At 38.5% G+C, this 26,218-nt stretch overlaps 1 protein-coding gene across 50 annotated transcripts in view; it reads right to left on the minus strand.

Annotated features, from left to right (window-relative positions):
- Nucleotides 1-26,218, minus strand: part of CLASP2 (cytoplasmic linker associated protein 2) — a 146,440-nt gene that overhangs the window by 69,502 nt on the left and 50,720 nt on the right. For 31 of the 50 annotated variants that reach the window (XM_036332924.1, XM_036332929.1, XM_036332912.1 and 28 more), the window contains 10 exons: nucleotides 21,229-21,311; nucleotides 17,362-17,454; nucleotides 16,006-16,151; nucleotides 12,947-13,082; nucleotides 11,021-11,091; nucleotides 7,328-7,387; nucleotides 6,187-6,264; nucleotides 5,409-5,576; nucleotides 3,401-3,456; nucleotides 1,859-2,032 (listed from right to left, as the gene is read on the minus strand). In XM_036332924.1, coding sequence (XP_036188817.1) covers nucleotides 1,859-2,032; nucleotides 3,401-3,456; nucleotides 5,409-5,576; nucleotides 6,187-6,264; nucleotides 7,328-7,387; nucleotides 11,021-11,091; nucleotides 12,947-13,082; nucleotides 16,006-16,151; nucleotides 17,362-17,454; nucleotides 21,229-21,311 — 1,065 coding nt within the window. The remainder of the gene's footprint in view (nucleotides 1-1,858; nucleotides 2,033-3,400; nucleotides 3,457-5,408; nucleotides 5,577-6,186; nucleotides 6,265-7,327; nucleotides 7,388-11,020; nucleotides 11,092-12,946; nucleotides 13,083-16,005; nucleotides 16,152-17,361; nucleotides 17,455-21,228; nucleotides 21,312-26,218) is intronic. The other 19 variants (XM_036332883.1, XM_036332919.1, XM_036332897.1 and 16 more) reach the window with 2 other exon arrangements.

Below are 26,218 nucleotides of genomic sequence, written 5' to 3' on the forward strand. Positions count from 1 at the left end.
TCCAGTTTTTTCCCACTTAGAAGATTAAAATGTAATTCATGTACTATAAAATTCACTTTCATAGTATACAAGTCAGTGTTTTTTAATATACTCACAAGGTTGTACAACCCCCATTACTACCTAATTCCAGAACAGTTTCATCACTCCAAGAAGAACTCAGACCCATTAGGAGTCACTCCCTACAGCCCTGACTCCCAGCCCATGGCAACAACTAATTTACTTTGTTTCTGTGGAACCACCAAATCGGGGGTATCAGGATGACAATCCAACCAACTGACCTACCCAGCCAGGGAGGAAGGCACCAATCTTAACTTTCTTGTTATATTTACAGGTCTTTCAATTTGCATTTGCTTGATTACAACTGAGGTTCAACATTTGTTTTGGTGTTTTGGAGGCCAATTTTGATACATGATTTTCTTGATATATGTAGAATGTTTTTTCTATAAAAATAAGTTCAGGTGTTTCTCATAGATAAGTATGTGGCAAAAACTTTTTTAAAAAAAAATATTTTATTGACTTTTCACAGAGAGGAAGGGAGAGGGATAGAGAGTTAGAAACGTCGATGAGAGAGAAACATCGATCAGCTGCCTCCTGCACACCCCCTACAGGGTATGTGCCCGAAACCAAGGTACATGCCCTTGACCAGAATCGAACCTGGGACCCTTGAGTCTGCAGGCCGACGCTCTATCCCCTGAGCCAAACCGGTTAGGGCAACTTTTTCCCTTTCAGTTTTCAGCCATTTGACTTTATGTTTTCATATGATTTAAATCTGAGGGTTTTTTGGCCTTTACGTTTAGCAATTCCTTCTCCCACCTGAGATTAGATGAATAACTTTTATCAAGTTGCTCTTGTTTTTGTTCAACACTATAGTCATCTGGAATACATTTTTACATGGTGTAAAACAAGGTTCTAACTTAATTTTGCAGCCACATGTCTAGACACCATTTACTGAATAATTTATCTTTTCCTTACTGAATGTAGCTGTTAGCTTTATCACGTACTACATTCATACTAAACTCTCCACTTCCTACTGTGTTCCAATGATCTGTCTGCCTGGTGTTCCACCAGTACTACCTATGAGAAAGAAAAATGAAGCACAAGGCAGAGATAAACAATGTGGATAATCAACCTCCAACTTTAAAGTTGATGGACATAAAAAGAAAACTCTGAGTAGCCTTAGGAAACATAAGTTTAAGCTTTGATTATGATTAATTCTTGCAGTTTTCCCAGACCCTGAAAAGGCTTTATTTTCTTGGTGAGGGAACAAAAGTGGAAGAAAGAGAACAGAGAAGCTGACTACAAAGCCAGTGTCATTCCTAGTCTGCCTTAGTAACCGGTGGATGGATGTGGCAGTAGTGCGGAACTATGAAAATGCTATAGGCAAATCATGGAATCAAGAACTTTTCTTGCTGAAACCGGTTTGGCTCAGTGGATAGAGCGTCGGCCTGCGGACTGAAAGGTCCCAGGTTCGATTCCGGTCAAGGGCATGTACATGGGTTGCGGGCACATCCCCAGTAGGAGGTGTGCAGGAGGCGGCTGATCGATGTTTCTATCTCATCGATGTTTCTGACTCTCTATCCCTCTCCCTTCCTCTCTGTAAAAAATCAATAAAATATATTTTAAAAAAAAAGAACTTTTCCTTTGATCAGATGATTAGGAAGACGACAAGAGGGAAAAGTGGAAACGTGACAGCTTACATACCTCAAAACCATGTCCCAAGTACAGAATCATATTAAAACATATGGACTATCCTTGACGCACAAGAATAAAATAGGAATAATTGTAATGCTACCACCATTCTGACTCCACTGAGACAGGGAGAAAACTCAGTATAATTGCCCACAATCAGCTATCTTACCTAGTGATGCATAGGAACCTGGATTCAGGGCACCTGCACCCAAGCGCCCACTCCGCATAGCCTGCCCAGCAGCATGATGTGCCTTGGCACCAGCAGCAGCATTCACATCGATGTCACTTCTTGAACGCTGCAGGCTTCCTGGAAGGGAACCGGCTTTGCTGCTGCCTGCTGCTACTATGGAAAACAAAGCAAAGGTAACCTATATTATCTAAATCACTGCAAACAGTGTAAAACTTATATAAACTTGAAACCATAAGGCCTCATTTTCCTCTTCCATAAAATGGGAAAAAGAGCCCTGACCTGTTTGGCTCAGTGGATAGAGCGTCGGCCTGCGGACTGAAGGGTCCCAGGTTCGATTCCAGTCAAGGGCATGTACCTTGGTTGCGGGCACATCCCCAGTGGGGGGTGTGCAGGAGGCAGCTGATCGATGTTTCTCTCTCATCGATATTTCTAACTCTCTATCCCTCTCCCTTCCTCTCTGTAAAAAATCAATAAAATATTTTTTAAAAAAATGGGAAAAAGAACTATACTTTGTAAAATTCATAGGACTGTTTCGTAGATAAAGAGGTGATTCGTATGACTGCCCCATGAAAATGAAGCTCTATACAACTAAATAGATGGCAGCACTGGTTTTCCACTATCAGAAAAATACAAGGACTAGTCCAGGAGTGGGGTTATTCAGAAAATAATGCAGGTTCTGCCACGCTTAGGCAATGCAAATAGGTTATCAAATTTCTGATCTTTAGTTTTTCAGTTTTAAAAATGAAAAGTTTTACAGCCCAGCTGGCGTGGCTCAGTGGTTGAGCGTCGACCCATGAACCAGAGTCATGGTTCAATTCCTGGCCCAGGACACATGCCTGGGTTGCAGGCTCCATCTTAGGGGTGTGTAGGAGGTAGCCGATCAATTATTCTCTCTTATCATTGTTTCTCTCTCTCCTTCCTTCCTCCCTCTGAAATCAATAAAAATATACTTAAAAAAAAGGAAAAGTTTTACAGTGAACGGTGACCCATTAATAGGCTGTGAAGTGAACTAAGTAGGCCATGACAAGCATTTTAAAGAAATGAAACAATAGGAAACAGAGTACATCCATCATAACTAAGGGTAAGTAGTACTTTGTGAAGCTTCAGATAGTACTATATATGTATTACATGTATGCAATACACACATAGTGTATGGATACTGTATGCACATAACTGTATACACTATACTATATATATATGTAGTATATGTATATGGTATACAAATATAGCTACAGTGTATATGTGTGGTATTAGGTAACTATATAAAATTATTTTCTCACTGTAGGTCAGATCAAGAGTTTAAATGTTTAGAAGAATTTAAAAGCTACACTTTAAAAGCACATCAAAATAGTTCTTAAAAGCTAAACCGTTTAAAGCAATAGTTTTTAAACTGTTTTAATGTGACCCACAGTGAGAAATAGCATTTTATACAGTAACTTTTACTTTATTTACAGAATAGTCTCACTCTGGTCCTTTATTAAATAAAATATGTTATGACTCTTACTTAAAAAGGCAATTTACCTCTTCCAGCCACAGTTGATGGATTTGCTGTAGACCATTTGGAAGAAAAGGGGCGACTGCAAGATAAAAGGAAATACTTTAGGTAAGAAGATATAATTTATCTTTCCTCTGATACAAACTGGTAAAATACCACTGAGTTTTCTAAAGAGTTGAGAAGTACGTTTAAGTTCCCTTTTACAAATCACAATACAACAGTTGTTACATACCAATCACATCTTGGTAGCTGTGAAGCAAAGATCAAATCAGTAAAAATGAATAAAGACTGTAAACTACAGAGACAGAGCCCAGTTTGCTGCTGTTCACTCTGGTTCTTATACACATTACAATGCTCACCACCGAGGGCTCAATTACTCTCCAACACTTGTATTCTGAGAGACTTTACTTAGAGGTGGTGTTCTTACTAGCACAGAGGGAATTCAGAGTAACTAAAATCTTTCTTACCTAAGTCATAATGGTTGTGGCTATTCGCAATCTGTGCAGTTACCACGTAGGTATCACACCACCTATAGCAGTGCTCCTGAGCGACTGGGTGGGGCAAGAACAAAGGCTAGGAACTACCACTGAGGATAACATGCACAATCAGAAAGCAAAGCAGCTCCAATAATTGAAGAATCCACATCTCTCAATAACTCTTTTTTTTTTTTTAAAATATATTTTATTGATTTTTCACAGAGAAGAAGGGAGAGAGATAGAGAGTTAGAAACATCGATGAGAGAGAAACATCGATCAGCTGCCTCCTGCACATCTCCTACTGGGGATGTGCACGCAACCCAAGTACATGCCCTTGACCGGAATCGAACCCGGGACCTCTCAGTCCACAGGCCGACGCTCTATCCACTGAGCCAAACCGGTCTCGGCAATAACTCTTGATTAATTATCTTTATGCAATGGTATTGTATAGCCCATAGATAAGAATGTATCTAAATATATATGTAAGGAAGATCTAAAAAGTATATCTATAAATTTTAAAGGTGGAGAAAGAGAAAAGCAAAACACCAGGTGCCTCATTTGCCTCACTCTGGTCCTACTCCTGCATCAGAGAGCTGCCAAGGAAACCAGCAATCTTTCTGCCTCCAAAGAGACAGAAATTAGAGGGGTAAGCTCACACCCTGTGAGCTGTATTTCCTGGGAAATCTGCAGGTACCTGTGGCACCACTAGGGAGTGCAGACGGCATCTGAGATATTAGCAATCTCATAGGGCTAGAGAGCCAGAAAATAGGGTTACGGCTGCCAAGCAGTAGGGTTTGTAGCAGCCAACACAATGACGAGAATGGAGCTAAAAGCAAAGTGAGTCAGATACTAATTTTGCCCCTTGAGGGAATTGCTGAAATCTGAAGCTGTGCAGATGAGGAACGAAAGCAGTGGAGTTTTCACCAGTTTACACAGTGTTGCCTAACAGTTCTGAAGATGACTTTAGAGTTTCCATGACAATTCCTCCATTGCAGTGCCCCAGAAATGGACTACTTACCATATAAACTATTTTGTGGATATTTTAAAAAAATGTATATAAATGAGTGCTTCCCAATCTTTTTTGCAGACATGAATATATAGAAACAAAATCTGAATCACTAAATTCTTTATTCAAAGAAAAGTTATACCAGCATGTAATCCAACCCTTGAGACATTAGACCAAAGAAAATGAGTACTACTGCCGAAACCGGTTTGGCTCAGTGGATAGAGCGTCGGCCTGCGGACTGAAAGGTCCCAGGTTCGATTCCGGTCAAGGGCATGTACCTGGGTTGCGGGCACATCCCCAGTGGGGGATGTGCAGGAGGCGGCTGGTCGATGTTTCTCTCTCATCGATGTTTCTGACTCTCTATCTCTCTCCCTTCCTCTCTGTAAAAAATCAATAATAAAAAAAAAAAAAAAAATGAGTACTACTTCAAATCATCATTCTCTCAAGGCTTTAAGGGAAAGCAAGCAGATATTCAAGTATCCACCCAACTGAAGGCACACTGGGGAGTTGGGGAGAGGAAGAAATCAGTAATCATCATTTATATGACCTTACTTGAGACTTTCTTGTGAGCTAGATGAAGACCTGTCAGACTGTGGAAGAGATGCTACACTGCCAGAACTCTTTAAGTACGTTTGAAGACTCTTCTGATAAGATGGTTCAAGGGAATTATACAATGTTTCAGCTTCACCAGGAAAGTGGTTTCTAAGACCCATATATGTCCTGTAAAGCAAATGAGCAACATTTTAAAAAAGGGGGGGAAAAAGCACAAAATAACAGCTTTACATTATTAGACATTAAAAATAAAATGCATACATTCAAGAATGCAGGTGAGCATGCAGGTTTTTAAGACATCCACTGTATCTCAAGTGAATGCTTTCTAAAGTTAACAAGTTTTGGAAAAATGTTAGGCTTTTGAGAAAAGCAGATTAAAAGAAATCTGCTTTGGGGCTTGGGTATACCCCAAATCTCCAAACTTCAGGTGCCAATCTTGCACTTCAAATGTTAGAAAAGAATGAATACCAACTGCCCCACACAGTATCAGGTATATAACACATACTCAATAAGTGACAGTTATTTTATTCACAATAAAAGGGAAGATGTATTATGATGGACTAGAAATACTGATGACTATACACATGACAACAAGAAGTAAACTGTGAGACATCTAGTACAGATTTAGTGGAGGAAAATCAATCTCAATTTCACTGAAGAGCTAATCAAAAGTAGAATAACTGGGACAATTCTAATATTTTTATTCTCCCAATATAATTCCTTTCAATGAAAAGACTAAAGTATTTTAAACTGTCACAAAAATACATTATAGACTTACTTTCTTGCTTCCACTCTGGCCTCAGCATCAGCATCATGAATTCCCTTTTTAATAGTTTCAACCAAGACGGCTGCATGTCTATAAAATAAAACATCTTTAGTGTCATGTGTAAAACTATTTTCACCACAAATAACACTTAATGCCTATGTGTTACACATCAATCACAAAGGAGAAAGGGAGGTAAAAAGATTAATTAGTGGACAATAATCTAAGGCTGCAAGATTTTATAATAATCTACCTCATACATTTCATTCATATTCAGTTTTCTTCTGACAAGTTAAACATTATAAACCTGAAAATAATTATTTGGATATGAAATCCAAATAATGTATAAATATATAGTACTCAAATTATAAATTTTTAATGAATAAAAAATGATCTTCTGTTTGGTTCATCACTAACCCACCAATGCAGAAAATGATTTGCTAATAGTATGATCAGTTATAAAACTGAATAGAAGCTGCCACACATGAACTAAAAGAAAACTTGGAATTATATCAAATTATATCATGCCTACATTAAAAAACAAATTCTATTTTCTTTAAAGGGGACTGTGGACAAATTTAATGATTTCCATAAAAATGGCAAATCATCATCATTTTCAGCATAAATGTAGGCATATCCCAAGTTTCAAACTTGAAACCAACAAGAAATACAGCCATACAAATAGCCAGTGACTACCAAACTACCTACATTTTCCTCTTGCTCATCTCAGAACGACATTAAGCACTGCCTATGACACCTGACAGCAGGTGTGGAGAAACTTTTTTTTATCTCTTTCCTTGGAAAGGGAGTGCCTTCCTTCTCTCTTTAGTCATTAATTACTTGATTAATTGCACCTTGGTAAACCTGTCTCACATGACTTAGAGATACATTTTTAATTTCTGCCCAATTTAACCTGGAGTATCTTATATGACTCATTCTACTTAAGAGACCCTCACTCACCTCACAAAGAAGAAAATCATACTATTCATAGCTACAACAAATAAAAGGAACATTACACCACAGCTTTACAGGAAAACCAATACAAATAACTTTTAAAGCAAAATGGGAAATAACGCAAAACCAATACCATCAACTTCTAAAGAACTGGTAACACTGGGGAGGGGAGGGAGGGAGGATAAGGAGGGCTGATTCGTACCTTTCCAATGAATGAGTCTGCCACTCTTGTAACAATAAATCTAAAAATTCAAATGAACGCCTGAAAAAGAAAAGTTAATTATAACTAAATGTTATAACATTATATTAATTTATAACTAAATACTAAGTAGCACTTTCTTCTATAATACTGCACTTTGAGCCCCAAATTGAAGAACAAGCAGCCCTCTGTATTTGTGGGTTTATACCCTTAGATTCAACCAACTAGGGACTGAAAATATTAGGAGTGGCGGCGGGGGGGGGGTCCCCAGAAAGTTCCCAAAAGCAAAATGAATTTGCCACACACCAATCACTATGCTGAATCCACATGATGAAGTACAGTAGGCACACCCTGCTGTAGCCTATATGCAAATATAGGTTATATGCAAATACTACTCCATTTTATGTAAGAGACCTGAGCATCTGCAGATTTTGGTATCCATGGGGATCCTGGAATCAATCCCCACAGATTTCTAAAGACAACTGTATAAGACATGTTTCTGGTCATCTTAATTGTCATGTACTTAACTTACTGCCGGGAGCCGGTCCATCCTTGCTGTTTCAAAGGACCTGGCATATATGGCATACTGCTCTTAAAATGTTTGCTCACCTTCTTGGCACTATGTGTTTTAACTAAGGTCTCTGAGAAAGGTTGTTTCCCCAGGTAGGGATTTTCCCCTGAAGTTAATTAGGGAGGGAATAAAACCTCTTAACTAAGTGCCAGGCGGGTAATTAATCACTTTAACTACGAACAATCGTGCTTAAGCTACATAATCTTTACTCCCTGGAATGGAGATAAAAAACGCCCTAACCTTTGGAATAGAGATTGATAGGATTGGAATCAACTGGTATAAATACAGATGTAAGAAGACAGAACTAAGAAGACAGAACCTACACAGAACTTAGAACACAGAACTTAGAACACAGAACTTAGAAGACAGAACCTACACAGAACCTAGAGACAGAAGAACTTCGCTGGAGAGAACATGGCAAAAGATCCTGGACTGAACCTGACTACAGAAATTGGCAAGAGAACCTGACTAGAACCTGGTGACTGAACCAGGCTGGAAAACCTAGCGAGGGAACATGGCTACAGAACCTGGCTGGAGAACCTGGAGAACCTAGCAAGAGAACATGGACACAGAACCTGGCTGGAGATCCTAACCAGAATTTCGCTGGAGATCCTGACCAGAACTTGGCTAGAGATCCTGGCTAGGCTGCTGATCAACTGAACGCTGTCTCCGTGTCATTTCTTCTTCGCCAACTCCGTCCACACCTTTGGGGACCCCTGGACCTGCTGGGCTGAAACCCCAGCAACTTACTTTAAGGTATCAACTATTTCTATGGTAAGTAGTTAAAAAAGACTAAGAGTTCCCCATACATTTAACTTAAAATGCTTGTCAAGTGTAAAATTAACAAATTTAATTTTAAAAATACTTATCAAATACCTACTATGCACTAGAAATTGAAGATATACAATGGTAATCAAGAAAGATATGATGGATTTTCTATTTTTACAATGTTTCCTTAAAAAGATACACATTTGATTTTTAATCAAATATCTGTACATTTTCTCCTAAGCCTTCTAGTCCTCAACTTCTTCAACCGTCTCATTCTTGAGCTTCTCTTCTTTCTTGGCATCTAATGACAATACTTTTTCTCCACCTATCTTTAAACAGGTGCTCACCTAGTTTGTGTTGATCTCAGCCCACTTCCCTTATAGTCAACTTGGGCAACATCATCTGTACCTGACTACCAGCTATGCTTCTCACATCTAGATGCTGGTTCAATTCAACATCTTTACATAGGCAGGCAGTGAAAGTCAAAACACTACATACAAAAGAACATATGAAATTTTACCCTCTCAAACCCACTCTTTTGGCCCATATTATACAGATCAGGAAATGAGAAATAGTTAAATTAAGTTGCCCAAAGTGATAGAGCTATAACCCCTGGCATTCTGACTCCAGAGTTCACAGCCTAAAACATTTGACATCACCACTCTCATGCGTACCCAATTATCAGGTCTCCTTTCTACACTTGAAATCCTTTGAATTTATTTATTGAATAAAATCTCCTTCAATCAATTACCAACAATATAGCTCTAGTTCAGACCCTGCCTCTCTTCAATGAGTTATTAATATTCCCACTTATTTAAACCTTGTGCCTTCTTAATCACTGTTCATAGCTAGAATAAAGACTAGGATCGAAGACACTGCCTCCTCAGCAAAAACAGTCCAAGAATGGAACAGTGTCAGAATTCCTCTTTATGACATTCAAAGCCTTCTATACTGACTTCAACCTACTCCTGGCCCTTTCTCCTCCACCCCATCAGGCACTTTTCCTACAGAAACCTTCCACTATGTGCTCTGGCCTCAGTGGCCTATCTGACAGCTCTGCAGTGAGTAGCAGCTTTACATCTCTGTTTAAGTTATACCCCACTCACTGCTCCTACAGTTATTGAATTGCTTTCCCTTCTCAAAGAGTTCTATGATGTACTTCCCAACTCCCTCTTCTCTGTTACATTCCTATCCCTCAATTACCATTTTCCTCAACGTAAGTCAGAGATTGGTCAACGTTTTCTGTAAAGAGCCAGAACAGTAAATATTTCAGGTTTTAGGAACCACATGCCATTTCTATTTCTTATTCTTCTTTATTCCCCCTTTCACTCACCCTCCCAAAATGTTAGAAATAGCTTTGGCCGGTATAGCTCAGTTGGTTGGGCATTGTGCCATGTACTGAAAGATTGCCAATTCGATTCCCTATCAGGGCACATGCCCAGGGTTGTGGACTTGATCCCCAGGGGGCGTGCAGGTGGCAGCTGACTCATATTTTGCTCTCACATTAATGTTTCTCTCTCTCTTTCTCTCTCTCTAAAAAAAATCAATAAAAAAATCTGAAAAAACACACATTAGAAATAGTCTTAGCCTGTGGGTTGTACAAACAGTCTTAGCTTGTGGGTTGTACCATTTGGCCAGTGAGCTGTCATTTGCCAACCCTCAAGGAGAGAGTTAATGAACAAATGTCACCAAAACTCCAAAACAAAGTAAATAAGGATGTCTTATCCATCTTCTTCCTAACATTCAAAGTATTAAATAAATATACTCATCAAACTTAAAAGAGAAAGAATTCTTTACAATTTTCTCAAACATCAAATGCACAAATCTCGGTTTGGCTGTCTTTGTTATTGATGGTGATATTAAAATTTGTAGAAATCATAAGAAGAGAGAGAGGGTGACTGATAGACCTGATATGGCTGTTGAATCTATGCACTATGTTCAATTCTACTAATGTGCATCTCATTTAATCCTCAGATCCTATGGGACTGATATCATTAGCCCTATTAACATGTGGACACTGAGGTTTAAAGTGATTCAATAATTGCCAAGGCAGGACAGTCAATTAGTGGCAGCTATAGGACTCCAGCGGAGGCCTGACTCCAGATTCCGAACTCTCTAAAAACCAAGCCATCAGCGACCCAAATAAACCAAAGCTGAATACGACAAAACTGAGAAATGTGGGTAGTCACAATAATTGCTTCATTCCTTTTCCCTTATATGACATAAGATAAACAATTTTATTAAGGTTTCTAGAAGGCAAGAAATTAATAACAACTAATTTTTGCACCAGACCAAGAATAAAACAAAATGCAATATTAAGGCCATACTAAAAAAAAATTTTTCCCCTCCAAACTTACCTTCTCACAGGAACTGATTTTGATGTGCAATTGCTTGTTATTAAAGGTATAAGTCTGGGTACATGAGTATGCTGAAAAAGATGTTTTAGAAAAGGCTGAAAAATACTGGGCACTTCACATAATCCCCTCTTTTATTTGTCTTACATTCACATATTTATATTAGTACAGGACAAAAAGATAATAAAATCTGATTTTGAAAGAAATTAAGGCCAGTCAAAAAGTTTTCCCAAATTAGAGTACTAGTAACGATAACATAGTTTCAGGTGTGGTTGTAATATTATAAAGACAAGCTAATTGTACAACTGCAAAGAACCGTTAGGACAGTGTGACTCTGGGGGAGAAACACTAAGAGAAACTGGCATGTATTTGTTATATTTTCTGAAGTACCATGGCTCCTCCTGGTAGAAGATAATAACTGCTATGTAATCAAAGTAGGTAATCAGTGTGAATCTACATACCTAACTATTGGGAATGCACTTTGAAATGGTGACTTTAACTGAACTTTCATTCTGGCTGAACTATAGCTCTCTAGAATTCAGGTAAAGTTCAATAGGTATAATCTTCTGACTTCTATTAGTAATTCTTATGCTCTTCTTTCGCGAAGCAAATGCTAAAAAGTTCAACATAGACATAATACAATAGTAACTAAAGTATACATTTTTGATGCTTTAAAGCTCTATTTTCCTTCTGAGTTAATGGTACAGGCTGGGTTACCTATGAAACAGGGTCTGAGATAAGAGTTTAGCATGAGGCTATTAAGACATGCCCTTGGGATCAACACCTGTGGAAGGTATGAAAAGGAAAGAGGAGTGGGCAGAGGAAGAAACTGACCTATTATATGGCCCAAGGATATCTTATCTAAAGGCCATTAGGGAGCTATAGAGTTAAAATGGCCCTTCAGCATAGTCTCGAATTGGTCCAAGATGGCCAAACCTTTACACTTCCACATCAATCAGTTAATGGATGAGGGCCATACTGAGAAGGGGCAAGACCGTGGGAAAGGCAGCTCCCTGCAATTGAGGCAATCCTTGAAGAGGCTGGCATTTGAAGGCTCTCTGCCAAGAGTGCTTCATTACAAGTCTTCACTGATGTAGAATGTGCGTACCACATCTGCCACAATTAACTCAACCGAAATAAAAGAGAAAACTTTTTTTTAGCTACTACAGAGAGAAACCACCCATAGACTCGAAGCTGTTCAAGAGACTAGTGCAAGAGAGTGCTTACCTGCATGTTATTCAACTGTTACATTCAGTATGGAAGCACTCTATGGACCTACTCCTTAGAACATCCAGAACTCATTCCTCAAACATTACTATGGAGTTAAAGTGCAAGGACAGTCCCTAAGCCACACACACAACCATTTCTCACTCACCAGCCTCCTCCTCTCTCTCATCATCTCCCCAAGGCCCGACTGCTGATTAGCCCACCTCTCACACATGGCAGGGATGGGGAGACACCTAACTATTGTGACACTATATTCAGGGGTAGCTGTGCCAAAGGAAAATAAAAAATGACCCTCGCAATGACAAAACATTCAACCAAATACTAAGAACAATTCAGACTTTAACTTATTAATATCAGTAGAGTCAACAATAGTAAAAATAGTAAAAATTTCCCTGTCATCATTTACCACTGTCTATAACATTTTTACTATTTTACATCTATAGCCTGTTACTACCTGTAACATTGTTAGAAGTGCACACACACATGCATACATGTACTCATGTGTATATGTTGGTAAAAATGTTTACTTTGTAATACTCTGCATTATTTAAATGTTCCAGAATAACTATAATTACCATGTATTGCTTTTATTATCAGAAAAGTAATTCAAAAGTAATTTTCCCTTGGAGTTAAAAAAATACCAATAACTTATTTAAGTACATTTTTAAAAGGGGAAAGGAGGGAGAGAAGAGAAGAACCTACCCGAATGATGAACCTGATTGCTGCACATCCAGAAGTTGCCATGACTTTTGCACTATTGGGGACGAGATTAAAAAGTGTAGGTACTATGGCCTCAGCGCCATGATCAAATTTGTTTCCCAAAACTGTTGATAGATGGCTACAAAGGAAGACAAAAATGCTTTTTAAAAAACAGTTTAACATTAAATATAGGTAGGACCATACAACTTTAAAATATTCTTTTACTCAACTTAAAATTTTTATTTTATTCAGTTTTTATGACAGAAAACAAAAAAAAGATAGGAAAGCGCAAATATTATATATTTCCTTCTCTTTCCCATCTTTTAAATATCAAGTCCAAAGTTGAAATTTGCCATTTTACCATCTATTTGCAATGGCGCTTGGAGAAGCTATCTGATCTCAAAATTTAACCATTAACATTACAGGTAAAAAATTTAGCTGTTTACCCTGACCTTTATCTATCTCTATCATCAGATATTTCCATACTAATGTACCAATATGAATCTTAAATTCAACATCTTTTGTAAACAAGTTCAAAATCTGACCTAAATCAGTACCCCTCAAGATAATCTCTATTTCTATTAATGGTATCCCCCCACTGTATTAGTAACAAATATTCCCTGATATCTTTGGAGTAGGATTTCAGAATTCTTGATTGAAAATACAACTCTATCATATACTAGTTAGTTGGACAATCCTAGGGATACCTTATTTGTAGTTAAACAACAAATCCAACTTTTAATTTTATGATTTTAGTCAAAACACTTAGGAAGAATGCTGCAATCACAATTCTGAAAACGCTTGCATTATTGGTTAATGTCTATATATTTATATCTTACTTAAAATACATGGTTGGGATACATTTAGTTCCAAAAAATTCAGGTTCTTGATTCAGAGAACTCTGGAAATTGTTGCTTATTTTATAACTTCCAGAAGTTCTTACTGGTATATAGGCAGCTGCAACTCTCACATGCACAGATTAGTATTCAGCTAGACCAGTGGTCGGCAAACTGTGGCCCCTTGAGTGTGGCTTTTCCACAAAATGCCATGTGCAGGCATACATGTACAGTGCGATTGAAACTTCGTGGCCACACTCAAGGGACCAAAGAGCCACATGTGGCTTGCGAGCCGCGGTTTGCCGACCACGGAGCTAGACTCATGGGATCCCCTATAGAGATTTCTACAGCTCTTTTTGTGTGTATATCTCTTCTCTCCAGTATTCTGCACTGTAAATTTTAGCTACTGAGCTGGCCTGGTGGGTCAGTTGGTTGGAGTGTCATCCTATAGAGCAAAGGGTTGTGGGTTCAATTCCCGGTGAGGGCACATACCTAGGTTGCAGGATAGGTCCCTGGTGGGGACACATATAGGAGGCAACTGATAGATGTTGATAGATGTTTCTCACATCAATATTTCTCTCTCTCCCTCTCTCTCCTTGCCTCTCTCTCTAAAATCAATAAGAACATATCCTCGGGTGAGGTTTTAAATTTTTTTTAGCTATTTCACCCTTCAGAAACTCCAATCTCTTGTTTCTTCTCAACTTGGTGCAACTGCCTTGCTCTGCTTGAGTTCTCCCTCCCATCCCCATGGTCCAGAAAGTGCTTCAAGGTCATAACTATGCTGGTCATATTGTTCACAAGATTTGATTCTTTCAAGAATCATAGTCCTCCTCTGGCCGCTGTCTATTATTTTAAAAAAGGTGTTTTACATATTCTGTGGCTTTCTGCAAGAGGGGAAGTCCTCTACTAGTATTGTATCATGGCCAAAAGCAGAATTCTCATCATGGAATATTTTTCTTTTTGTAGTTTTTTATTTTTATTTTTTGAGAGAGAGAGGAGAAGAGGGATAAGGAGAGTAAAACATCAATCAGCTGCCTCTTATAAGGCCCCTACCAGGGATCGAGTCCACAATCCGGGCATGTGCCCTGACTGGGAATCAAACCAGCAACCTTCCAGCGCACAGGACAGTGCCTAACCAACTGAGCCACACCATCCAGGGCTGGAATACTTTTCAAAGTTACATTTCGTGGATTTTCATTTTGTTTTGCAATAGAGATATATTCAATTATTTTGGTACACTGGTATACTGACTTATATCTAGCAATCTTGGTAAAGTGCCTTAATTATAATTATTTATTATAGATTCTCGTGGTTTTCAGCATAGATAATTATATCACTCATTAAAAATGGGAGTTTGTTCCTTATCTTGAATCTTCATAGTTTTTATTTCCTGGTGTGTGTGTGTGTTTGTTTTTAATTTTATTTTCTGTTCTGACTAGAACATCCAATTCAATCCTGATTAGAAATATTAATAGTAGGCATCTATGTGTTCCCTATCTTCAAAGGAATGCTTATTCAACAACATATACAAAAAAAGTATTCAGATGGAGAGGAATTTTAGGGTTCTACCATCCTTAAATTTTGGAAGAATATAAACATACAGAATAAGTTTATATTTTGATAAGTTAATGATGCATGTTATAATTCCTAAAATATCAGAAATAGAGAGCTTAATATCCAAATTAGTAAAGAGAAAACTGAATGTAGCCAGTTCTCAGACCCATTCACTTTCTTCTTACACTCAGAGTTAGTGACCAAAAATCCACCTGTAGGCTTTAGACATATAAACACATTTGAAAGTTGGTATAAAGTAATGTTAAGAATTTTTTTTTTTAAAATCACACAAATTGGCCCTCGCTGGTTTGGCTAAGTGGACAGAGCGTTGGACTGCGAACTGAAGGGTCCCAGGTTCGATTCCGGTCAAGGGCACGTGCCCGGGTTGCAGGCTCGAACCCCAGTTGGGGGCATGCAGGAGGCAGCCCATCAATGATTCTCTCATATCATTGATGTTTCTATCTCTCTCTCCCTCTCCCTTCCTCTCTGGAATCAATAAAAATATTTTTTTTTTAAAAAGTCATACAAATTGGATCCTTATGATATAAATGATCTTTGGATCACATATATGCTTTTTGGGGGTTATTTTGCTACTGCTTTACTTAATGAGATCTGATTCAATGAGTACCAAATTCATTCACAGGAAACACATCACATAAAGAATATACTTACGCTACAGTAATACAAGCTTCTCTAACCACCTGGGATCTAAGATCCTTAGCGGAAAGTTTAAGTGCTCCATCCAACAAGCGTAAATGTTGAAAAAAGCTATCATATTGTGCAGCTCCAGCAACAAGCAATGATCGAATTTTCTTAAGCTGAAATAAAGAAAATTAGCATTATTGACCAAAAAAAGTGGCAGTGCAAAAAAAAATCGTAAAGCTATCTGAACTTCATTATTTAAACAAAATTTAAAAAATAACATTTCATTCTATTTATATAACTATATTCAGACATTTTAACAGTATTAAACATCTTAAAATAAACATATAAACCAAAACACAAAGCTTTCTGGGAAAGAACATTATAGATTTGGTTATATGCATAATAGACATATGTAATGTATGAATACATTACTAAATTTTGAAGTTTTAAGGAAGTATTTTTTTTAATAGCCTATGGTAAAATTCACATTTACATAAAATTTACCATTTTAAAGTATACAATTCAATGGCACTGAGTACAATCAAAATGTTGTGCAACTATTACCACTATATACTAAGGAGACTATTTTTAAAAGGGCCCAATTCTGGAAACTATATTCATGCATAAACAAAAGAACAGAGGCAGAGGGACCAACCATTAAGCCATCAAAATAGAGACTCAGGCTCTCAGAGCGGAGGAGTTTTCAAATGGAACCCCTCCTCTGGCTTCTTGAGGACAATGAGGCACTCATGTGTTAAGTCAGAAGGAAATTTGTCCAAGTCACAAACTTTGAATTATAGTCTTTTGACATTGCAAATATCATTTTAAAATTTATCAAATAGTATCTCAAGGATTTAAGTGAAATAAAATATTCTTAATGAAAAAATATCAGGCCTTTTTCTTTTTAATCATGGTTGTGAAAATATTTATCACATTCAGAGAGAGAGACGTGAGAGAGAAAAAGAAAAAGCCAGACAAATGGCCATATTGTCGTGAATTTATACTGACATTATGAAAATACTGAGTATGCCGGAAAAGTAAACCCTGTAAGAATGAAGGACAGTACTGACTATGTAGCCCCACAGACAGGCCACGGCCCTGTGGCATCAGGGAAGCTCGCACTTTCCTGGTCACTCAACAAGTAGCACAGGTAGAGAGACTAACAAACGGGTGAGACAGGTTCCACCTGACCAGCAAAAACAACAAAAATTAGCCTAAGTCAGAAATACCAACTATCTCGATGTACTTTCCAGAAAGAAATATCACTTATCAGACTATTTCATAAGTATCTGAAATACCAGAGAGTAGTACTACGGAATTTCCATGTTTTTGAAAAAGAACATTGAAAAAAAGAGGAGAGGGATAAGAAAATAAAAAACTTACTGCATTGGCACGCTGATCCCAGTCATGCTTGTCATCTGACAAAATTTCCCTGATTTTATTTAATGTTTCTTCAAGTTCTCGACCAGAATAGATCTTAAAGATGCAAAATTGTAAGGTTAACATTTCTTACCATAAGCAATGTTAAAATTATTCCCTGATGTTTAAAATAATCTTTCAAGTAATAAGGTTATTTATTTACCATTCTAGCACCATTTATACGAAGGATGGAAATATATTATGGACAATAATAAAGTGCTTTAATTTGTTTTCCTTCCCTGTTACCCTTATGCTACTTCTTCATTCATGAGTAATTTCAAATATACATTTAAAATGCTTTATCATTTAAAAACAAGATGCAAATAGTCCAATTAATAAAAATAGGCCTAATTTCTCAAAACAACTTCAGGTATGTATCTATGCATTCATACACTATTATACTATACTAGTAGCCCTGCACACGAATCCGTGCGCCAGTAGCTCTCTGTGGGGCCTGGCTGCTCCGGGCCCGCTGCCCAGAGGCTTTCCACGGCCCAGAGGCCCATTCGTGGGTGGGCACAGGATGCTTGCCTCATCGCAGTCGCCCGGGACTGGGTGACTCTGGCAGGACTGAGAGGACTGGGCGCTGCCATCTTGTGGCTATGGGCGCCGCCATCTTTGTGATGGAGTGATGGTTAATTTGCATATTACCCTTTTATTAGATAGGATTGCAATAGGACATGTTTTAAGTTAGTCTCCTCACTGCCCCATGCGAGACAGTAACCAGGATAGCTACATGTTCTGTTTCCCCTGGAGCCTATCATTTGCCAAACACCATTATCCTTTCATTCACTTAAAAAATATTCACATAACAGAAATGTACTATGTTCGGCACTAAGAATACTGTGGTGAGCAAAAACAGACATGTTTCTTGTATTATAAAGTTTATAGTCTGGTCAGGGAGAGAGAGAAAGAAATAAATCAAATGATATAAAATATGAAATTGCAAATAAAGTATCACCAAAGAGAATTATACATTACTATGAAAGTCTATAGTTAATATAGGGGTTTGAACTAGTGTTAGAAAAGTCAAGCTTGAACAGAGAGCTAAAGGATGAGTTAAACATCATTAGGCAAAGTGGAGAGAGATAAGCCTTCCCTGGAGTAAATAGTATGTGCAATAGCTCTGTGACAGAAAGAAACCAAAAGAAGGCCAGAGTATAGGAGTAAAGAGTGCCAAGGAGCCCAGTCCGTGTGGCTCAGTGGTTGAGCTTTGACCTATGAACAGGAGGTCACTGTTCCATTCCTGGTCAGGGGACATGCCCAGGTTATGGTCTCCATCCCCAGTGTGGGGCATGCAGGAAGCAGCTGATCAATGATTCTCTATCATCATTGGTGTTTCTGTCTCTCTTCCCCTCTCCCTCCCTCTCTGAAATCAATAATAAATAAATAAATAAAGAGTGCAAAGGAAACCAGGGGAAGAGTCAAGGCCCCAGGCTTACATAAATCAATACCCAGTATCTCCCTACATAACAATCAAGATTCAGAGGTGGGCATGTGACCTAAATCAGAGTGAATCTCACAAATTTTACAGGATTAAACAGACAAGAGACAGAGGGTAATGAAGGTCTGAGGCTCAAAGAGTTGCAGCCATGTTGCTGACCATAAGGGAAGACAGTGCAGAGCAATCCAGAAATAAAAGATGGAGAGAAAGGGGGTCCTAAGTGATACCATCTGGGTGGTATCAAACAGATACCTTCATCAAAACAGCCCTACTTATATCTGTCACTATCAACAACCATTAAATTCCAATAAATTCATTTACTTAAAAAACCATTAAATTCATTTACTTAAAAAACAAACAAACCACGCCCAAACAAGAGTACCAAGTTGAGCAGGGCATTAGACAGTTGAAGAGGTAGGAGGACGACCAGATAACATTCTGTTAGAAGATAATTTCATGAGGCGGCTTATCTAGTTTTTTCTACCACCCCTCCTCCCACCCCAGACAATAATCATTCTGCCATATTTCAAAAGAAAGGCAGGTTCCCATACCACTCCCAATCTTATTATGATGCATTACTCTGGAATGTAATAAAAGGTTCCCCTCCCCCCAACAAGGAAAAAAGGGTCCACTAAAAAATTTACTTCAGTGAGAGAGTACACTATTTTTTAAATACTCTTTTAGGAGGTATATAAACAAAAAAGGTTTGAATACAAGTAAAGAATCTGTTGTAGTATAATGATTGATTCCTAAGTTTCTGACCTTTGTAACTGATCAAGTAATGGTTTCCACATATAAACACTGGAAGGGTAGGTGTGTGAGAGGGAAGATCATGAGTCTAATTTCAGACAGGCTGAGTTTGAGATGCCTCAGACATCTAAGAACAGATGTCAAATAAACAATCAGTGGAGAAATTGATGCTCCAGAGGTCTGGCTTAGAGATAAAAATCTGTGCATTATCTATGTAAAGAAGATAAGTGAAGCCATGCATTTAAAGGAAGTGACTTAGTAAGAAAGAGAAGAGTGAGAAAAAAAGCTAAGAAATCCCAATATTCACTAGCTAAGTAGAAAATGATGTGCCCACAAAGGAGATACACATGAAATGACAAAAACGTAGGAGGAAAACAAAGGAGGGGAGAACACTCAAGCACCTTAAAAAGAAAGTAGAGCAGTTGGACGATGCAATATAATATATCCTATCTAATAACAGACAAACATGGTAATTAACCATACCTCCGCTACACTTCCCATTGGCTAATCAGGGCGATATGCAAATTAACTGCCAACAAAGATGGCGGCTGGCAGTCACGCAGCTGAAGCAAACAGGAGGCTTGGTTGCCCTGGCGATGGAGGAAGCCAAGGTTCCCCGCCTGCCGCAGCCGGGCTCTGAGCTCCAGTCTAAGTAACAATGTTGCAATTATAGAAGCTAAACAAACCCAGAAATCTGCTTTCAGCCAGCCGGCCTTGGAGCTGAAGCCGCAACAAAGTCGCAATTACAGAAGGTAAATAAATCCCAGAATAAAAAAAGAAAAAAAGGAGAGACTGGGAGCTTCAGTTGCAGGCTTGGCCTGCCTGAAAACAGCCCTCAGCCCCTCATCCAGGCTGATCAGGCACACCAGTGGGGACCCCCACCCTGATCCGGGACACCATTCAGGGCAAGCCAACCTGCCCCCACCTGTGCACCAGGCCTCTATCCTATATAGTAAAAGGGTAATATGCAAACTGACCCTAACAGCAGAAAGACTGGGAATGACTGGTCACTATGACACACACTGACCACCAGGGGGCAGGCGCTCAAAGCAGGAGCTGCCCTCTGGTGGTCAGTGTGCTCCCACATGGGGAGCTCTGCTCAGCCACAAGCCAGGCTGATGGCTGCCAGTACAGCGGTGGTGGTGGGAGTCTCTCCTGCCTCCTCAGCAGCGCTAAGAATGTCCGACTGCAGCTTAGGTCTGTTCCCCGCTGGCAAGTGGACATCCCCTGAGGGCTGCCAGGCTGCCAGAGGGATGTCTGATTGCCATCTTAGGCCCAATCCCCCCTGGGGAGCAGGCCTCAGCCAGCAGGTGGTCATCCCCCGAGGGGTCCCAGACTGAGAAAGGGCACAGGCCAGGCTGAAGGAACCCCTCCCCCCCCCCACCGAGTGCACAAATTTTTGTGCACTGGGCCTCTAGTAATTCAATAATATGGATTCAATTTTATTTCAGCCTCACTGAAAAATCACTTGGAAAATCTAACTGTACCAACAAATAATAGCTTGGTAATAATAAGCCAAGTATTTTATTTTTACATAGTCTTTTAAGGAAAAAGTATTTTTAAAGTGACAAAAGCAATTATCTGAAGAGGCACAGAGACAACATTCCTGAGAAGTGCCAGTATACTGGTATCCTTACCTGAATAGAAGGGACATCTGTAAAGGCTTTTATAAAATCTTCTTCATCAACTGCTCCAGCACCTCCTTCCTTAGAAGCACCTGCTAATTTAAAATAATTTTACTCTTTAAAGTTTATTTTTAAGCATTTTAGCATCAATACCAACATGAAAAACATAATTTTTTGAGCATAACTTTAAGAGACATTCATTTTATAAAAAAGGAATGAAAAAAATCTCCACTTTTCAGAAAGGTCAAGGTACTTAGTAGTAGGCTGGCAGTAAAATTCAAACTAAGAACAGAGCCCTTCCATCCCTCATCCAATATAATAACAAGGACAAAGAAAATGCAGTGAAAATATAAGGTTTAAAAGCTGAAAAGCAACTTTAAATGACAAAATGTGTCAACAAATAATGGAAAATGTGATATACAGGATCCATGTGTGCTGCAGGGGTCAGAAAAGCAAATGTGAAAAAATGAGAGTCTTGAGATTATCTATAATAATAAAAGTGTAATATGCTAATTAGACCTGATGTCTTTCTGGACGACCTCCCAGACAAAGCTGGGCTGCAAGGGAAGCCCGGGTCTCGGGTGCCTGCCGGAGGTCAGAGGGAAGCTGGTGCCAGAAGCCGGGGGAAGGAAGGCCTACTCTTGCACGAATTTCATGCATCGGGCCTCTAGTATTTAAATATTCAAACAAATCATCCTTTATTGCACACATACTATCAAAAAGTAAACTTGATAAGTAGCTGTTGTTTAGGACCCAATAATTAAGCTACTGTCTTTCAGCTTCAAAGTCACTCTCTTATATTCAGTGGTACTGGGCCTAGGATTAAGCAAACCATTTTTGTGATGATTCTAGTGCCTTCCAGTTAAACTCTGTCAATGGGAGTGATGGAGAGAGACTGGAAGCTGAAGGAAGAAGGGACCTTCCTGCCCCTACCTGACTGCTTCTTGTTCTTGTCAGCAAAACCCTAGAAACTCTGGAAGGACTTCTGTTTCCAGTAGTTTCTGGTTTCACTTTGTACTTTTTTCTAACACTCACTAAACCAGTTCACATGCATCCATCAGAGGCATCAGTCATCTATACTCCCTCCTCAGAAGTCTGAATCAAGGCTCTGCAGGGCCCCTCCTCTAAATCTCTCAAGTTTTAATAATTTTAACCTCCTCGTTTTGTTTCTCCAGCTCTAGGAATAGGAGCTATGTACTGTAGCTGCTGCTACCTCCATGATACTTTAGTGATCTCTTTTTGCATTAATTCAGCAATACCCATTTAACAATTCTTTATATTAAACTCTCTCGGTATGAATACCTGTTGAAGTTTCTGTCTCCTAATTGAACCCTGGCTGACACAAGGGATACTTAGTTACTATCTCTACTTTATATATTTATTACTTCAGGGTAAGAATTCAACACCTGAAATGGATTTCAACTACATAAGATATATGTCCAAATGATAATTAACTAAAAAAAAATCTCCAAGTAAAAAATTAAATTAAAAGTAACTCCCCAATTAAGTTTATCTGCCAAAGGAAATATTAATATTTCAAAATTGGATTTAAAAAGTTAATATCATCCTAATAAAAACAATACTCAGGATTTCCAAAGGCATGTAAGAAGAGCCTCAACTTCAAAAAAAAAAAACAAAAACAACCTTTGAAGACCTTTGTATGTGACTTGACCACAGAACAGCATAACAAAGCTATTAGGCAATAAAAACCGCAAATTAAAAGCAATGACAATTTAATAAACTAAGAGAGAAATGAATGTGTGGTTGCTATAGGAAATTCAATTACAAGAGTAAATAAATTACAGTTATTCCCTAAATATTAAAAAAATCCAATAAAACAATGAACTCTCAACCCCATCCAAATGATCATTCCAAGTAACTGATTAACTGAAAATAATTAAAGCGAATAAACAAAAAATAAGATACCTACCCTTATTAACATATTACATTCATTTACAAATCTCTTAATAGGGGTTTACTGTTTTTGACAGTAGGTCCTCTAATAGGAGTGCAAAATCTCGATTTTTTAAAAAATTCTTCCCAATCTTTCACAATTGTCTTACACAGACCACTAAACAGAAAATTCTTTAGAGACAGCATTATCAAGTAGTTCCTCAACATTTAAGTTTTCATTAAAAAAGAAAGATAAACTTTCCACACTCATTAATATTTTGTACATTTATACATCACTTCTTGCAATTTACTTTGTTACAGTAACAAGAGCAACCATTAGGCATGTCTGGGAACACACAATTGATTTCTGGAAAGTATATACTTCAACTGATAGAGGAGACCTGCACAGATGTACCAGAGCAGAAGTTAATAACTCAGTGTGCTGAACTGTAGAAGACAATTTTACAGAGGAATGGAAAAGCAAAGGGGAGAACAGTATCAAGAGTTACTACAGTGTAGCCCTGGCTGATTTGGTTCAGTGGATAGAGTGCTGGCCTGCGGAATGAAGAGTCCCAGGTTTGGTTCCGCTCAAGGGCACAATGCCCGAGTTGTAGGCTTGATCCCTAGTAAAGGGCTTGCAGAAGCCAGCTAATCAGTGGTTCTTTCTCATGATGGATGTTTCTATCTCTCTCTCCCACTCCCTTCCTCTCTGAAATCAATAAAAATATATTTTAAAAAAGAGTTACTACAGTGTATATGCAGTATATAAAAGGTATTACACATAGGACAGAATGTTAACTCCACAGCACTATGTCAAAAACCTTCAAGGGAATGCAGAGCACCTGATTAAGTCCCAAATAAGGCCAGAAAAAATGGGCCATTGACTAGGAACATTACATAGGAAAGCCTAACTTTGAAAATTCACTCTAATCATAATACCTTTATTATCCAGTAAGTTCTGTCTTATGAGTAGGGCCAAATAAGCTTGTGGGAGGAAAGGGAGGAGAAAGAGAAATCACATGGCTTTTAAAAGTCCCACAGAAGCTGCAGAGTGAAAAGGCTACAAATATTACTCAAGGCAGCTTTATGATTATCTCAGATGTGACAATTAGATCTCTACACCTGGACATGAGCATTACCAATTTAGCAAGAACTTGCATAGTTTGAATAGTTGCTCCCAATCTACCTGACTCCTATCTTTTGAGAATCACTTTGTATAAGCAGAGCTGCTGCCAATGGGAGTGCACTGGGTATGTGAATAGTGTTAACAGAGAACATGCTGAGCTCCCCATTCTAGCCTTGTTTATCTCTTGTATGCATTACAGTAAACTTTTTTACCATCCTAGTTTGCCTAATATTTCCCCTCACCTTGGTTTTGTCTGGCCAATAAAGTAAAAAAGGATCCCTGTATAAGAGAACAATCTGTTAAATAACTGTTTCACCTCACAATCATCATTCCATTCCAATACAGCTTTAAAAATTCACCTAAAAAACTGTAAAATACTTTTAGCACCAGCAGGGAGAATGGATACCACAGGAGAGATAAAAAGAGTAATGGGCCCTACTGTCAACTATTAAAGCAAGCAAAGGAGAGCGAGTATACATATCAAAAGGAGATGTATTAGATAAAACAAGTTTGAGAGCAGGAGCACAAGTAGAGAGAGGGCTGAAGGAGGGAGCAATATTGGCTTTCAACTTGACTAAAGCTCTTTGAAACATAACTGGGTCAACAATCACACTAAAAGATATAAATGGGCTAAAACAGAACGGAAGAGCGTTGCTCAATTGCCTAACCACTCTAAAACAGAGATAAATTTTTCTGTAAAGGGCCAGATAGTAAGTATTTTAGGCCTTGTGGGTCATATGGTTTCTGTTGCAATTACTCAACTCTGCCATTGTAGTGCCAGAGCAGCCACAGACAATATGCAAATAAACGAGCAAGGCTGTATTCCAATAAAGCTCTATTTATGGAGCTTCAAACTTAATATAATTTTGTCACTTATACCTCAAAAAAGGAAAAAGACAATGCATTGAATCTATAGATGAGTTTGGAGAAAACTGAGAGCTTTGTAATATTGTCTGCCTACCCAGGAAAATAGTATGCCCATTTACTTAATGCCTTTTAAAATTTATTTCAATAAAGTTTTATAATTAAAAAAATACTATGTTCGATAATAACAAGTATTTTGAGGTACAAGCCAAACCAAACCAAAAAAGTGAAAACCTTTTAGGGAAAAAATAATAAACATTAATGAGCCCAGATGGTTTAGCTCAGTGGTTGAGCATTATCCTATGAACCAGGAGGTCATGGTTCAATTTCCAGTCAGGGCACAAGTCCGGGTTGCAGGCTCGATCCCCAGTAGGGGGCGTGCAGGAGACAGCCAATCAATAATTCTCTCTCATCACTGATGTTTCTATCTCTCCCTCCCTCTCCTTTCCTCTCTGAAGTCAATAAAAATATATATATATAAAAGAAAGAGAAGATAAAGGTTCTATAACGGTATCACAGAAGCAGAAGCAAAAAGCTCCCCCTGCATCATTTAGTAATGAAACTGCATTTCACTATACCAACAGGAGAGGGCATTTTGAGCTAAGAAATTGAGTAAATCCCCCCCCCCCCCCCCCCCCCCCGGACCCCACAGAATCACTTGTTATATTCTTCGGAAATTTAAGGAAATTTGAATATAGAAGAGAGTATTTAAAAGGAGGTAAGTAGCCCTAGCCGGTTTGGCTCACTGGATAGAGTGTCAGCCTGGGGACTGAAGGGTCCCAGGTTCGATTCCGGTCAAGGGCATGTACCTTGGTTGTGGGCACATCCTCAGTAGGGGGTGTGCAGGAGGCAGCTGATCGATGCTTCTCTCTCATCGATGTTTCTAACTCTCTATCCCTCTCCCTTCCTCTCTGTAAAAAATCAATAAAATATATATTAAAAAAAAATAAAAGGAGGTAAGTATATAGTTTAAAAATAAATTTACAGAAAATAAAAGGGCTAAAAGAACAAGTTAAAAACATCACAAAGAAATCAGACAAATTCATGACATGAAATGATCTCAGACAACTGGCCTAGACTCCTCAAAAAAGTCACTGTCTTGCTCTGGTTGATGTGGCT

This window comes from Myotis myotis, unplaced genomic scaffold (assembly GCF_014108235.1).
Source record: "Myotis myotis isolate mMyoMyo1 unplaced genomic scaffold, mMyoMyo1.p scaffold_m19_p_13, whole genome shotgun sequence".
Taxonomy (NCBI): domain Eukaryota; kingdom Metazoa; phylum Chordata; class Mammalia; order Chiroptera; family Vespertilionidae; genus Myotis; species Myotis myotis.